We start from the raw sequence: 15713 nt of genomic DNA on the forward strand, positions 1-15713 counted from the left end.
CCCTCATGATTTGTCCTAACTGAGCAACAGACTGTAGCCTGGAAGCAGACATCCGTCGACCAGCTGGGCTTTGTGATTCAAGGGACAGCCAACGATTTCCTCTCCTGACGCAACAGTAACAGTATAGAGTAATATAGAGACTCTTGTTTGTAGTGACTGGAAATCAAATTAATGTTGGAGCAGTGGAAAGCAGTGTGTTTGATAAAAAGCAGAACATTTGTGCTGGATGGAAGAAATACTACTCTACATAGGCGTTTCTAGCCCATTTGGGGGGGGTGCTGAAGCGCCTCTAAAATTTGAGATTTTTTTTTTTTTTTTTACTGCATGTCCTTTTTTTTTTAACAAGCTAGAAAAGTGTCATAACCATACAGTACTTGGTTGAAACGTAATATTTTAACAACAAAAATACAGAAAAAAAAAAAAATCTAGTCACTCATCAAAGAAACCACCACAGGAGAGTGCTGATGAGACATCCAGAAATATAACTTATGACTTCAAGCAACATGTCTATCAAGTTCACTTAATATTACAGTTATGCCTTTTCTTTATTATTATTATGTTTATGTATTTGTATAGCCATTTACTTATTTACTTACTGTGTGAATGTTTCTTTATGCTGTTTGTCTGTTGTAGACAAATGAAATTAGAATACTTGTAGGATCCATATAAAGCACAGCCCACATAAAGACAGGTGAGTACAGTACTCTCAACTCTTTCTTTTGTGTATGCTGGTTTATTCATGCTCCTTACAGGAATAGAAGAAAAAGAAAGAAAAGAGAAACATCGATAATGAAACAGGACATAAATAAATTGATAAACTGATAGGGATTAAAAAGAGGACAAGAGGCTCACTGGTCTGCTCTACTTGGGGAGATTGTTCTGGATCTTAGAGGCTCCTGACACAAAAGGCACGGCCCCCTCGGACCTGCAGCCTACATCATGGAATACCTCGCAGAGCCTCGCTTGAAGACCTCAGATTATGACCGGGCATGCAGGGTGTCAGAGGATCTCAGATGTGCTCATATGCGAGTCCAAAGTGGGCCTCAATAGTTATCAATAATATCTTAACATCGATTCTGAAATTTATTGGGAGCCAGTGACGAGAAACTCTGCTCTCTTTTGTTGGTTTTGGTGAGGATTTGATGAGTAATTTGTGTGAACTGTTTTGACTCAGACATAATAATGATGTGTTAAAAAGAGAATAAAAGAGAGAGAGAAGAGACAATAGTCCAGACAAAATTAAACAGTTAACCGATATTGTCTCCTGAGCTGAAGAAAACAAGACAACTCTGTTGACATGCTTGATCAAGCTGAGTTTATTATCAAAGATGACACTAAGATTTTTACAGTTTGGGGCTGTATTTGGGACAGCGAGCACAGTTTTTAAGTATATACAAGCAATAACTGTGCAAATAATAATTACCTCAGTCATATCAATATTTAGCTGCGAAGTTCTGGGCCGTACAGCAACTGAGGTTAAGGATGCAGTTGTTGAGTGTAATAATGTGATAAACATTGTTGTGGAGTGCTGCATTGATGACATTTTCTGAAGGCAACCAGGAAGTTAACACTGTCCTGGTTCACTTGTGAAGAATCCAGAATTCAAAAATCAATTCAAAAACCCCACTGACTTTGACTTTGGAACCAACTCTCGTTATGGCTGTGGATAACATGTCCCAGGGTATGTGACCAGTGATTTATTTATACATTATTTTATACATATTTATGTATGCCTTGTGTCATTTTTTGTCCTCCATGATAATTACATTAATTAGTATATGCTTTAAGCTGTGGCTGACTGCTGGCTGTCAGTATGACTCATGTACTGAATGTTGCTACACATTTGTTAAAATTATGTATAATGTGAAGTAACTCTGTTCTTAAAGGCAATCATCCAAAAGGGATGAGGGAAATGCTTTGCAGTGTACAAAAATAGCCAGGAGGTCTGTGTCGCAGTGACTTGTAATTACATTTCTGGGGAGGTGATATCAGGAGGAGCAGACATCTCAGGCCACACCACCACTGCTGCAACAGCAAAGGTGTCCACTCTCCACTGCTTCACTGACAGGAGAAGGAGGTGCGCAATATGGAGGGGCAAGGGCCAGGCTGGCACACATAGAGCCCAGGCTTGACTCGCAGCTGGCATAAACGTCATCCACCATGATGTGGCCCAGCAGACAGAACCGAAGCAGACACCGCTGGAAGAAGACATCTCTTTTTCATTCTCCTTTAGTCTATGCTTAGTGAAGAAAAATGGGAGCTGAATTTCAGTTTCATTGCTAATGAGAACGGACAACTATGATATTTACTGAACTTGTATGGGATGTTTTTATGTAACAAACTGACTGACTGACTGGTTGATTGATTGCTTTTAGAGGGTGAAGCCATATAGGAAATAGAACTGGCGGTTCACAGTGTGAAACACTGCTGAAAGGTCCAACAGGATGACAACAGAGGAGAGGGAAGCTGCTCTGGTCGTGTGGAGATCCTGTGGAGGAGAGTCGAGCAGTCTCAGTAGAGTGGCCTGTTTCTTCAGTCTGATGGGAGGGTTAAAAGAAAGTGATTATTCTACATATCACCAGTATATTTGGTCCACTGTGTTTCTCTTGCTTTTCTTTCTGACAGCGTGGAAGTGCTTTTGGATTGGATTGGATTCTAACTACTTATTTTCCACTATATTACAGTTAAATATCCATTCATAGAAAACAAAGCCAGAGAAACACACAGATAGAATACTACATTAATCTCTGCAAACATAATGATTGTCCTTGATACTTTAGTACAATCTCAGAGTTCTTGCACTTTATTAAATACAAAACTTTTCACCTTTACCTGCTTTGAAACATTAAGTCATTGTAGGTAGGAGACATGCTGCCCCTGACCATGAGACTGTTGCTGTTGTTCAGCTGTTGCTGTTGTGGCTTCAATAAATGAAACTATGCTCACAACCACCACACAACTTCAGATCCCCAGCTACAACATCGTCAGAAAGGAACGGCAGACAGGACGTGGAGACAGAGTGGTGATCCCAATTAAGAAAAACATTGACTACACCAAAATTGACTACAACCTCCCACCAGACAAACTGAAGGGATATTAGTATGTTGTAGCCAAAATGACAATCCATTCACATCATCCCATCACAGTCACCAGCATCTACTGTCCCCCTGGAATAAAACCCTCAGCAGCTCTGTTCCCGCCATTTCCAACACCAGCTATTCCCTCACAGTGGGCGATCTGAACGCAAAGCACACAGACTTTAATTGCAAAAAACCAAATCAAAGTGGCACAGCACTAAAACAGATTTTAACTGACACAAATCTGTCCATTGTAAACACAAACAAACCCACCTATATCCATCAACAGGCAGCACAGACATCCTGGACCTGATTATCTGCACTCCTGACCTGGCTATGAAACTTCATAACTTTACCACCACAAACCATCTCTCCAGTGACCATCTGCTTATTCTCACTATAGTCACCTTTATACAAGTTAGTTCCGGCCCTGCAATCTGATTGGTCGAAAGACAGTAAAACCGTGACAGTATTGGAGTACAACATCACGGTTATTTCACTGTGTATGTATCACTCCGCCTCACAGCTGATTGCAATCAACAATCAAATCAAAACTGACGGTTAGTGTCAGTTAGCTCAGCAGTTGCGTTGCATCCCTGGAAAAGTATTTAAACAAACTTCCACCAGAGGCAAATGTCCTTTATCTAAAGCCCAGGATGACAGGCAGCTCACACAGACAATATCTGGTACACTAATGCTCCGCTGGGAATAAACTCATTCGTACAGATGCTGCCGAAGATGTGTAAAGAGGCGGGGACAACAGCTATCTACACCAATCACAGCCTCAGGGCGACTGCCATACAGAAGCTGTCAGATGAGGGTCTTGAAGCTAGGGACATCATGACAGTGAGTGGGCACAGGTATGATGTTGTTTTAACGCAGCCTATGTGTAAAATTAGTCTTCTAATTAGGAGTCGGGCCCTAAATATACCTTTTTTCTTGCCGGTCTGAGAGCTTGTTAAAAAGCTACTGGAAGCTATCCATGGAGAGCAACGATGGAGAAACGATGGAGCAACACACTGTCAAGGCAGAGTCGGCTGTGCCTGTGAAGCGACAGTCCACCATGCAGTCACCAGAGACTTATTTCACCGGCTGCACAATTAATGGAAACGTGCAGATAAATGTGTATAAAGAGTAAGTGCCTGGCGCACCATGTCTCATGCTACATAGCAACGGTGACAGCGGAGTCCTGAGGGAACTATTTTTGTTGGCGGAAGACAAATAAAATGCTTAAATTATCTATTTTGTCCTCATTTTTCAACATTTCTTAAACAGCCTTGCTTATTTAACTATTGAACTGTTGTATAAAAGCAATATCACACTCGAGCTCGTGATGTTATACTGTGATATCACAGTATAACATCACGAGCTCGAGTGTGATATTGCTTAATTAAACTACAAGCAACTCAGAGAAAAAAAATACAACTACAGAACAGCAAACTGGGAAACATTCAGAACAAACATAGAAGAAAAACTAAAGGGACCACTCTCATTACCATCCCCGAAGGCCTGGACCACCAAGCAACTAACCTAAGTCAACTTCTCATCCAAGCCAGAGAGGAAACAATACCCCAAACATCTGCCAAAGCACCGGCACAGACACTACCCCCTCACCTCCTCCAGCTCATACAGTGAAAAAGAAAACTGCACAGAGAATTTATCAGGTTCAGATCACCCCACACCAAAACAGAAATCAACCACCAGGCATGAAAAACATAGTTGACAAAGAAATTGAACAGCATGACAGAAAACAGACACCAACAGCCAACCACAATACAGAGCACCATCACCTCACAAAACCAGTCACCACTCAAGAAATACAACTGCAGCTGAAAAATACGAAAAACAAAGCACCAGGGGAAGACAAAGTCGACACCATCCTCATTAAACAAGCACCTGTCACCTACCTTCAGCACCCTGGACGGCTCATCTCCACCTGCCTCATAACCCGTTGTAGCTCCTCCCGGTAGTAAAGCATGAGACCCGAGCTCGTTTAAAAACAGGATTTATTCACAGTCACCGACCGACCCAACCCGTGAGAACTAAAGAAATGAAAGTAAACAAACAATCTCGTAAATACATGTGCTAATTCAGAGCTTGCAGCTCAATGTAATTACACAAATACACAATAAAACACACCTCGTAGGCTGCACACTACCAAAGGGGCTGAATCTTGTCTTTTCTTCTGTCTTCGTCTTCTTTGTTTACATTTAAAGTTGTAACTCTTTATCTTTACATCAACTTTACCGAGTGTGGAGACAACCGACCGTGTTGTTTCTCCCTTGCCATGCTCTGCCAGGTGGTGTGTCGCTAAAGTGGTACCGTGTAGAAACAAATACAAACAATGCGTCCGCCTCATTAAAGGGCAGGTAGGAACCAAAAAATAAATAAATAAATGAGAATTAAATGAACTGACATGTGGGCAGTTACACTCCCACCAAATCACGAGTGATTTTCTTAGAACAACTTATGGGAGACATATATAATGTATGTGAACATTACTTAAAATATTATCATTTAACACATCAATAACAATCAATAAGGCCAGCTAGTAACACTGAGAGTGAGAGAATGGTACACTGTGGTCTTTATTCTGCTTCCAACAGCGTCACCGTCTTCTGAATAGGTCTCTCCAGGTAGACTGGTTTGGAAGTGCGTCTTCCCATTTTATCCAGCGTTGGATCACTGAGTAACAACGAGAGCGTCCTCACTCTCCCATCCTTCCCAGGATGAACTTGCATGACCTTGGCCAACTTCCATTTGTTTCGTGGTATCCCATCATCCTTCAGAAGAACAATGTCGTTGACCTGTGCATTTCTGCGGTCCTTAGTCCATCTTTGTCTGTTTTGGAGATTTAAAAGATACTCCTTCTTCCAACGTGACCAGAAGTTGTTGGCCAGGAGTTGAACTCGACGCCATCTCTTCCGGAGGTAAAGGTCTTCCCTGACGAACTTCCCAGGGGGAGGTGATATGATTGTGGACTTCATGGTCAGAATGTGGTTTGGTGTCAGTGGCTCTGGACTGGATGAATCATTCAGGTTATCCGTAGTCAGCGGTCTGCTGTTCACTACTGCCATGACTTCATATAGGAATGTTCGTAGAGAGGAGGAGTCAAGTTGTTTGGCAGACTGTTCTAGGATAGACATCAAAACACTTCTGATGGTGCGGATCTGTCTTTCCCAGACTCCGCCCATGTGGCTTGAGACTGGGGTATTAAAGATGAACTCGCATCCCCTCTCCTTGAGTTCCTCTTGATCCATCTCTCTCAATGCTTCAACAAACTCTCGCCTCGCACCAACGAAGTTTGTCCCCTGATCACACCTTATCTGCCGCACTGCTCCACGAATGGCAATGAATGAACGCAGGGCGTTTATGAAGGCATCTGAGGTCAAGTCATCGAGCATTTCAATGTGAATTGCTCTGGAGCACATACAGGTGAGTAACAGTCCGTACTTCTTTAACTCTTTTCTCCCTTCTTTGATGTAAAACGGACCGAAACAATCCATGCCACAGAAAGTGAATGGTGGTGTAGCTTCTGTTCGGTCTACAGAAAGATCTGACATCCTTTGTTGTTCCAAACCTCTTCTGAATTTCCTGCACTTGGTGCACTTGTAGATATGGGATGAGACCAGGTTGCTGCATCCGAGGATCCATATGCCGTTGGAACGGAGCTCATTTGTGGTCATTCCCCGGCCTTGATGGTGCACTCTTTCATGATAGTGCTTGACCAGCAATGATGAGATGTGACTGTCTCTCGGAAGAACCGCCGGATGCTTTACATGTGGATGTAAGGGAGCATGAGTCAAGCGGCCTCCAACTCTAATGATACCTTGATCATCCAGGAATGGATTCAGTCTGTGCAGCTTAGACTTCGGTGGTGTCTCCTTGTGATGCTGGAGATACTGGATCTCTTGAGCGAGGTTTGTTTCTTGAACTATTTTTATTATGGTTAGCTGCGCTTGCCTCCTTTCTTCTAGGCTTGTGGCTTCACAGGACCGTGGCGTCAGACCTTTGACTTCTCTAGCGAGGCGCTTTAATCTAGCAATGGCCTTCACCAACCTTGACCAATCTGAGAACTTGTGTAGGCGATCCAACAATGACCTCACCTCTTTTGCCTGTGTGTCATAGACTTGGGCCTTCTTGAGCTCTGGGTCACTACTTGGGATCTCTCCCACCTTGACATCTCCAGTTGGTAACTCTTTCTGCCAAAGCAGGTCTGGGCCTGTGAACCAGTTAGATGTTAACAGCTGGTCAGCTGAGAGACCTCTTGAGGCATGATCTGCCGGGTTTTCCTCCGAAGTTACGTACCTCCATTGTGCAGATTCTGTACTTTGTTTGATGCGTTCTACACGATTAGCTACGAACACATGAAATCTTCTGGCTTCGTTACTGATGTAGCCCAGAACGATCTTTGAATCTGTCCAGAAGACTTCTTGCACACAATCCACTTCAAGCTCTCTTTTGAGCATGTCACTGACTTTGACTGCTATTACTGCCGCTGATAGCTCTAGTCTCGGTATGGTGGTCACCTTAGTGGGAGCAACTCTTGACCTTCCCATGACTAGAGTACAGTGCACTTCACCCGATGTGCTGATCACTCTGAGATATGAACACTCTCCATATCCTGACGCGCTAGCATCGGAGAAATGATGCAACTCATAGTGCAGAACTTCTAAGTTTGGTGGAACGTAGCACCTCTGGATCTTCACACCAGCCAGGTTTTTCAAGTCTAGGAGCCAGGATTCCCAGAGAGGTCTCAGGTCGTCAGGTAAGGTGTCATCCCAACTGAGCTTGTCGCGACACATCTGCTGGACAATCTTTTTCCCTACCAGGATGAACGGTGCCACGAATCCGAGTGGGTCAAATATTGAGGCAACCGTGGACAAGACTCCTCTTCGGGTGAGTGGATTCTGTTTGACGACTACTCGGAACTGGAATTCATCTGAGGTCACACACCATTGAATGCCAAGCGCTCTTTCCACATGATGTTCACCTAGCGCCATGTCCAGATCTTTGGCAGCCGCAACACATTCCTCCTTAGGAATTGTGGCCATGACTTCCTCACTGGTTGAGATGAACTTATGCAGCCGGAGTTTGCCTGTGCTGCAGAGTTCTCTTGCTTCCTTCACTAGCTGGATGGCTTGCTCTTGAGATGTGACACTTGCCAGCCCATCGTCAACGTAAAAATTTCCTTTGATGAACTGAATTGTGTCTTCACTGAATCTTCCCCGTCCTTCATCAGCAAGATGTCTTAGTCCAAAGTTGGCGCAGCCTGGGGAGGAAGCTGCACCAAACAGGTGGACTTTCATCCGGTAGATAGATGGTTGAGCTTCCAGATTTCCTTCCTCCCACCAAAGGAAACGTAAGTAATCTTGGTCTTCTGCCTTCACATAGAATTGATGAAACATGCGCTCGATGTCGCACATTATCGCCACAGGACCTCTACGAAAACGACAAAGGACTCCGACTAAGTTGTTTGTCAATTCTGGGCCGGTTAGTAGATGGTCGTTTAAGGAAGTCTCCTGAAACCTTGCAGAACAGTCAAAGACGACGCGGATCTTTCCGGGCTTTTGCGGATGATATACCCCGTGATGGGGAATGTACCATGCGGGAGTCTTGTTGATGTCTTCTTCAGGAACCTTTTCTGCATCTCCGCGAGCTATGATGTCATCCATGAATGTTTTGTAGTCTTTGTAGTACTGTTCGTTTCTTTTCAGCTTCCTTTCTAAGCATCTGAGACGGTGGATGGCGCAGACCTTGTTGTTTGGTAAGTTAGGTCTCTCCTTCTTGAAAGGTAGCGGCATCTCATAGTGACCATCATCGTTGAGCCGGATGCTCCCTTGCATCTGTGACAGGAATCGGAGGTCTTCTTGGGAGATGCTTGTGTCATCTGAAGCTCTTTCGTGGAAGTCAGACTCCAGGACCTTGATGACATCTACAGGTGAGACTACTTCCTTAATCTGTGTTCTGCAGACATAATGCACTTCATTTGTGACGTTTGAAGCCAACTGACACTCTGGAATGACTTGCTTCACAACAACTTGGTGACTTACTCCTATTGCATCTCCATAATCCAGACAGAGGTTGCCATAGCCTACTATGCTCCAGCCCAAGTCTGTTCTCAGTCCGAATGGCTGATTTCCTTCACCAGGCACCACCTGTCTCGGAACGAGAGCTTGAGGACAATTGTAGCCAATTAACAAGCCAACGTCACAACTTTGAAGAGGAGCTATCTCAGCTGCAATGTGTTCAAGGTGAGGCCAAACTTTAGCCGTCTCTGGTGTGGGAATATGTTCTCTATTTGCAGGTATGAAATCTCTTGTATAGGTAACTGGCAGAGGAATTACCTTGTTTGAGTAAAATCCTCTTACTTGCAGGCCAGTAATTCTTCGACATGGCACAATGGTGTTTCTTGAAGCCATGGTGGACAGCTTTAACTGAACTGGTTCAGTCTTTGTGTGCAGAGCCTTTGCAGTTTCTTCAAGAAGGAAGGTTGTGTCACTCTGTGTATCTAGGAGTGCGTACAAGAATTTCACAATCAGGCTCACTTGTGGCTGACACCCACACTGGAATGATAGTGGATGTATGAGTGTCTTTGATGTCCTGTATGACTCTGTTTGACATCGCCTCAAATGATGATCTCACTGCTTTGTCTTGTCGCCGTTCAGTGCTTCCGTCCTTCCACTTGTCATGGTTACCTGCTCCATTAGCCTTTGTTAGAGTCTTTCTGTCTTTAGTGCGATTATCATGGAGGCAAGTCGGATGTCCCTTTTCACATATGTTGCAGGTCTGTCTCCCTTCACATTCTTTCGAGCGATGGCCGGATTGCAAACAGCCGAAACACAACTTGTTTTCCTGAACAAACTTGACTCTTGCAGAGACTGTTTCATCCATGAACTTGTAACACTTGAGTAAAGTGTGACCTGCCTTCTCACAGAAAGCACAACTGGTAACAACAGTTTTTTCACCTGAGTTTGTTGCAAGCACCTTTGCTCCAGGAGCTCTGTTCCTTGAAATCTTGTTCCTTTCACTTTCACTTGGCTTGAGAGCATGGAGAGATGTTATTGGGTTGCAGGCGATTCTGGCTTCACGTGTGAGGAACTGAACAAAGTTGCTGAAGCTTGGGAACTTGTGACTTTGCTCTTGCACTTCCATGACCTTCCTATTCCATCTAGAGGTCAGCCAGTCTGGAAGTTTAGCGAGTATCTTCTGATTCTCATTACAGTCATTGAGTACTTCAAGGCCCTTGATTTGAAACATGGCCGCCTCACAGCTGCGGAGGAAGTCAGCGAGTTCTTGGAGTTCCACACTGCTCTTGGAGTTTATCTTGGGCCATGAATCAAGCTTGTCCCTGAAGGCTTTGGCGATGAGGAATGGATTGCCATATCTCTCTTCTAGGATGGTCCATGCTGCACGATAGGCTGACTCTGTGCCTAGCAGGAAGTAGCTCTCTATGGCTTTCTTGGCTGTGCCACTCACATACTTTCGCAGGTAATATATCTTTTCTTCACCTGGTATGTTTTTTCTGTCAATGAGTGTCTGAAATGAAACCTTCCAGTCATTGAATCTGAGTGGATCACCGCTAAATGTCGTTGGTTCAGGTATAGGAAGACGACTTACACTGATGGACTCTGCAAACACTCTCACAAGAGCTGCTGTGCTGTCTTCTGTCCCTAGCAGTGTCATTGCTTGTGGTGGAGGTTTATGCTGAGACAGGTTACTCTCAACTTTAATTTCTTCTTTCTCTTTCAGGGAGACAGGTTGATGGAGAAGTTGATCTATTTCATCATCTGAACATTCACTTTCTTCATACACTTTCTGACGTGCCTTGGCAGCCTTTAACTTCTTTACTGTCTCCAATCGTTCCACTTCTCGTCGCTTGGCCTCTAGTGCCCTTTGCCTCTCTGCATTTTCTGCCTCAAGTTGTTCGAGTTCTTTGATATGACGTTCTTTCTCTAACAGTACCTGCAAGGCAGCTTCATTGGCGGCGACTTCAGCAGCAGCCTCCGTCTGTGAGCAGAATACTGACTTGAGCCTCTGGATGTGACCTTTGAGTTACTTCGAGAATGAACTGAAGACCTGGTGGACTTCGATTTGGTATGGTGAGAGATGCTTGTTCTATCTGATGCTGCAGACTTAAACACAGATTCTCTATCTCTCTCTTTGCTGTCTTGTTTTTCAATCCCTTGATCTTCATCAGATTCTGTGTGTAGATAACTTGTAGCAGTTTTAATTATTGTCTTTGTTACTGCTTCACAAGTGTCTATTCTGCGACGTTTATCGGGGTCTGGAATGTCAATGCGTCTCAACTCTTCATAGACATCGTTCAGGTCATTTGCAGCAGCACTCACTTTAGTAATGTGTTCATGCAGCAGGCTGGTTGGACACTCTTCACTCAGCACTCCTTTGGCATCCTTAATGACTGCTTTCCACTTGTCGTAGCTCTTGATGAAACGGTGTTGAACCCTTTTAACTTGCTCCTTGTGCAATTCTTGGCCCTTTTCCGTCAACTTGTGAGCTCTTTGACTTCTTTGTGGCTCTGGCGAAGAAGCCTGGATAGCAGCTTCGATGCCTTCAGATGCTTGTGGTTGCATGTCTGTTCCATGCTGATGTATGTCTTCACCACCACCATTTCTGTCACTCTCAGAGAAAGACTGTATGTGTGACATTTTACTTTGATTACTTCAGTTAGATTTAAATGTGATACTACTCTTAGCTTTGTAGTTACTTTCAGAATGGCCAAAACTCAGTTTTAACATGTAGCAATGATTATGCCTTTCTGTTCAATAGTTTGGCTTACTCACTTATACTCTTATTACCACCAGTGAGTGTTAACTCTAGCACAGGTAAGTTAGAAATGCAATAAACACTTGCAATGCACCTTTAAATTACTGTGGTGCTGTTATCTTGATATTAACATTACTTGTTTTGACACAAATTTTTTACAGTGTAACTATCATTAACACTACTTGTTTTGACACACAATTTTTTACAGTGTAATTATCGATAAACACAATTTCGCCATCAGCGCGATTTGCATCAAAGAATGTCAACAGACTTCAACAGTGAAAGGTAAGTACAACTTTAAAATGCAAATGTTTCAGTCTCTTGTGCAAAGCACTCAAAGTCTCTTGTTCACACAAATCCATACGATAGCACCTTAAGCCTCCTGGCTGCTTCCTTGGTTGCTGTGAGGACGGCAATAAACGGCGCACCCGCGACGTGGAGAGGCTTCATCCCGACCGTGGATCACCGTGCTCCAGCGACGTTTTCCTCGGCTACTCACGCGAAGCAGTCGAGTTCTCACTGTAGCTCCTCCCGGTAGTAAAGCATGAGACCCGAGCTCGTTTAAAAACAGGATTTATTCACAGTCACCGACCGACCCAACCCGTGAGAACTAAAGAAATGAAAGTAAACAAACAATCTCGTAAATACATGTGCTAATTCAGAGCTTGCAGCTTAATGTAATTACACAAATACACAATAAAACACACCTCGTAGGCTGCACACTACCAAAGGGGCTGAATCTTGTCTTTTCTTCTGTCTTCGTCTTCTTTGTTTACATTTAAAGTTGTAACTCTTTATCTTTACATCAACTTTACCGAGTGTGGAGACAACCGACCGTGTTGTTTCTCCCTTGCCATGCTCTGCCAGGTGGTGTGTCGCTAAAGTGGTACCGTGTAGAAACAAATACAAACAATGCGTCCGCCTCATTAAAGGGCAGGTAGGAACCAAAAAATAAATAAATAAATGAGAATTAAATGAACTGACATGTGGGCAGTTACACCCGTCATTTCCCCTCTCTGTGGAAGATTGCAGTTATTACCATGATAGACAAAGCAGGAAAAGACCTGCACAGTGCCACAAGCTACCACCCCATCACCTCCTCAGCCACATTAGAAAACTGTTTGAAAGAATACCCACCTCATGCCTCACCAACCATATAGAATCAATGGGCCTCCTAGGAGTCCACCAAGCAGGTTTCAGAAAAGGAAGAGCCATATCATTATTATTATTATTATTATTATTATTATTATTAAATTATTAATACAAGCTGATCAAGAAGGCCAGCTCTGCCCTGGGATGCTCTCTGGACTCAGGTGCAGGTGGTTGGAGACAAAGATAACAGCTCGGCTGTCATCCTCCTGAGGACTAACACTCCCACCCCCTGGAGAGCTCCTTGAGTGATAGACTGATTCACCCAAAGTGTGTGAAGGAACACTATCGCAGGTCCTTCCTGCCTGCTGCTGTCAGGCTACATAACCAGCACTGCTGATAATCAGTTGCACCATGGACACGTTATAAACACCATCATGAACATTACTGTTCCCCTTGTTGTTGCTTTTTGCACATACAATCATTTTTGCACTAGATATGCTCTCTTTAATCCATTGCTCATTATTATGCTTATGATTATTATTATTAATAATAATATTTGATCATAATAATTACCGTTTCTTATTATTATTCGTATTTTTGTACTTTCTTTTGCATGCCCTGTTGCCAAGTTTTTAATTTTTGATGTTTTTTATTTGACTCTTTGTCCTTGGCCACTGTAACACTGGTATTTCTCAATTGTGGCATCAATAAAGGTCTGTCTTATCTTATTGTTACCTACAGCAGATAAAATGATTAACATTAATGCACTGATACTTACAGGCTAATAGAATTTTATAAATAATTTTAAGAATTGGTCCTTCTGTATCATGAGGGGTAACTTTACTTTTTGTACTGTAAGTAGTGACGCTAATAAATGTGAAAAAATATGAATGTTGACTTGAAACAATATTTTCACAATGTTTCGTTTCAATTAAAAAAAAAATAAATAAATAAAATCCTTCTTCCACTTCTACAACCCTAACCCGACGGCCGGTCCAGGCTTAATATGTATCCATGATGTTTTTAGTGTTAGTAATGTAATCACGATTGCGTTACGTAGATGGTACTATGGACACTTGTATCCTTAATCAATATGAGTGACTCAGAGGAAACCACGTCAAATGGGAACATACAGCGGTATGACATCAACAGAAACGAGCTCTTGAGGTGATGTGGGTGGCTCTTAAAAGAGCCGTTGTGTTGCAGTGAGCTGAGACGGTGATTTAACCTCCGAAGCCGTACAGAGTGCGGCCCTGCCTCTTGAGAGCATACACCACATCCATGGCGGTCACAGTCTTCCTCTTGGCGTGCTCGGTGTAAGTGACGGCATCACGGATGACATTCTCCAGGAACACCTTCAGCACACCGCGGGTCTCCTCGTAGATCAGACCGGAGATACGCTTCACTCCACCACGGCGAGCCAGACGGCGGATAGCGGGTTTGGTGATTCCCTGGATGTTATCACGGAGAACTTTGCGGTGACGCTTGGCGCCTCCTTTCCCGAGTCCTTTTCCTCCCTTGCCGCGACCGCTCATTTCGTCAGAGTCTAGTTTGAACCGAAGCAAAAAGTGAAGGTTAGACGTTGTGAACGTGGGGAAATAAATCCTTGCTGCGGACGTAGTTGAGCTCTGCTGGGCGGAGACATTTGTTCTAACAATAGAAACTAGGACACTGATGAACCCTTCACCTTCACAGTAGAGGCGGGAAATTACTATTCTACTGTGAATGACTCATCTTTAAACCACCTTTTTGTCTCTTTTTTATGATAATAAGAACAAAATATCAGGTAGTTCATGAAAACCGTATGAAACAAAAAAAGTTTTACATAAGTATATTTAAAATATATGAACAACAGTATTTCAAGACAATTGCACAAAATCAACAAAACAAACAAGACAAACAACAAGAAAAGAGACAAAAAGAAGATACAAGGATGTTTTTTAGGAACTAAAAAGAATAACTGGGTGACTTGAGAAGAGCCTTGAATTCATAAGAAAAGGTAAAAAAAAAAATCACTAAAATTCATTGATTTAGATAATGTGTTCTTGAAAGTAAAAAGTTGAGGATTTAGAAAACAAAATTAGTGAGCTTCAAGAATGATTTGATATCTGAGGTCAAAGGAGAAATACTTTCTATATTATTTTTTACAAAAAGAGCAGAAGGCATTATGGTCTGTAAATTTAGCAATATGATAACACTATATATCCGAGACAAAGAAATTGATTCTCTGAAAGGAACTGAAATTAATGTACAAGCATGAACTGTTCACAGGAAAGCATATTGCCAAATATATCAACAAGGAATTAAAAATATTGGTAAATTGATTGGTAAATTGTTTATTTATGGGATAGCCCCTTGAGATGAATCATCTCGTTTTCGAGGGGGTCCCAAACAAAGAGACAAACCAGACAGTAACATGGCAAGACAATCTGTACAGTACTGACGATACAAAAAGAAATACAGTACAGACATTAATAAAAAAAGACAAATTGACACAGACAAAACCCAGACATTACAAAAAGCTCTCCCAGCCTAACACCCCCCACCCCCAGATACAGATATATGTATAATATTTGTTTGCAACAAGTCTAGAAACACAAATCCATTATTAATACGGAACATGTACATGTTAGCAAATAAATTATAAATGCAAAAATATATCACAACACCAACTATAATGATTACCCAGTCACAGCAAAGCTAATAGCAGGAGCAGTGTGTTTGTAAATGAGAAAATAGAGATTTCTTAAAAAGATG

The 15713-nt window shown here is 42.7% G+C and overlaps 3 protein-coding genes across 7 annotated transcripts in view; 1 reads left to right on the forward strand and 2 right to left on the reverse strand.

Annotated features, from left to right (window-relative positions):
• Positions 1-15713, forward strand: part of LOC125887938 (uncharacterized) — a 145401-nt gene that overhangs the window by 94704 nt on the left and 34984 nt on the right. The window lies entirely within an intron of this gene.
• Positions 1-15713, reverse strand: part of LOC125887939 (histone H1-like) — a 113953-nt gene that overhangs the window by 92635 nt on the left and 5605 nt on the right. The window lies entirely within an intron of this gene.
• On the reverse strand, positions 1464-12843 carry LOC125887925 (uncharacterized). Of its 3 annotated transcripts, XM_049575068.1 has the most exons (4): positions 5217-8488; positions 4985-5119; positions 2351-2537; positions 1464-2239 (listed from the first exon to the last, which is right to left on the reverse strand). In XM_049575068.1, exon 1 carries the CDS (start codon positions 8483-8485, stop codon positions 5666-5668), a length of 2820 nt encoding a protein of 939 aa, XP_049431025.1. In that variant the 5' UTR covers positions 8486-8488; the 3' UTR covers positions 1464-2239; positions 2351-2537; positions 4985-5119; positions 5217-5665. The 3 variants fall into 3 exon arrangements, 2 of the variants coding, with proteins under 2 accessions (XP_049431025.1, XP_049431024.1); XR_007449268.1 differs by lacking the exon at positions 5217-8488 and adding an exon at positions 12572-12843 and having other exon boundaries at positions 1464-2537; XM_049575067.1 differs by having other exon boundaries at positions 1464-2537.

The sequence above is a fragment of the Epinephelus fuscoguttatus genome, linkage group LG4 (assembly GCF_011397635.1).
Source record: "Epinephelus fuscoguttatus linkage group LG4, E.fuscoguttatus.final_Chr_v1".
Taxonomy (NCBI): domain Eukaryota; kingdom Metazoa; phylum Chordata; class Actinopteri; order Perciformes; family Serranidae; genus Epinephelus; species Epinephelus fuscoguttatus.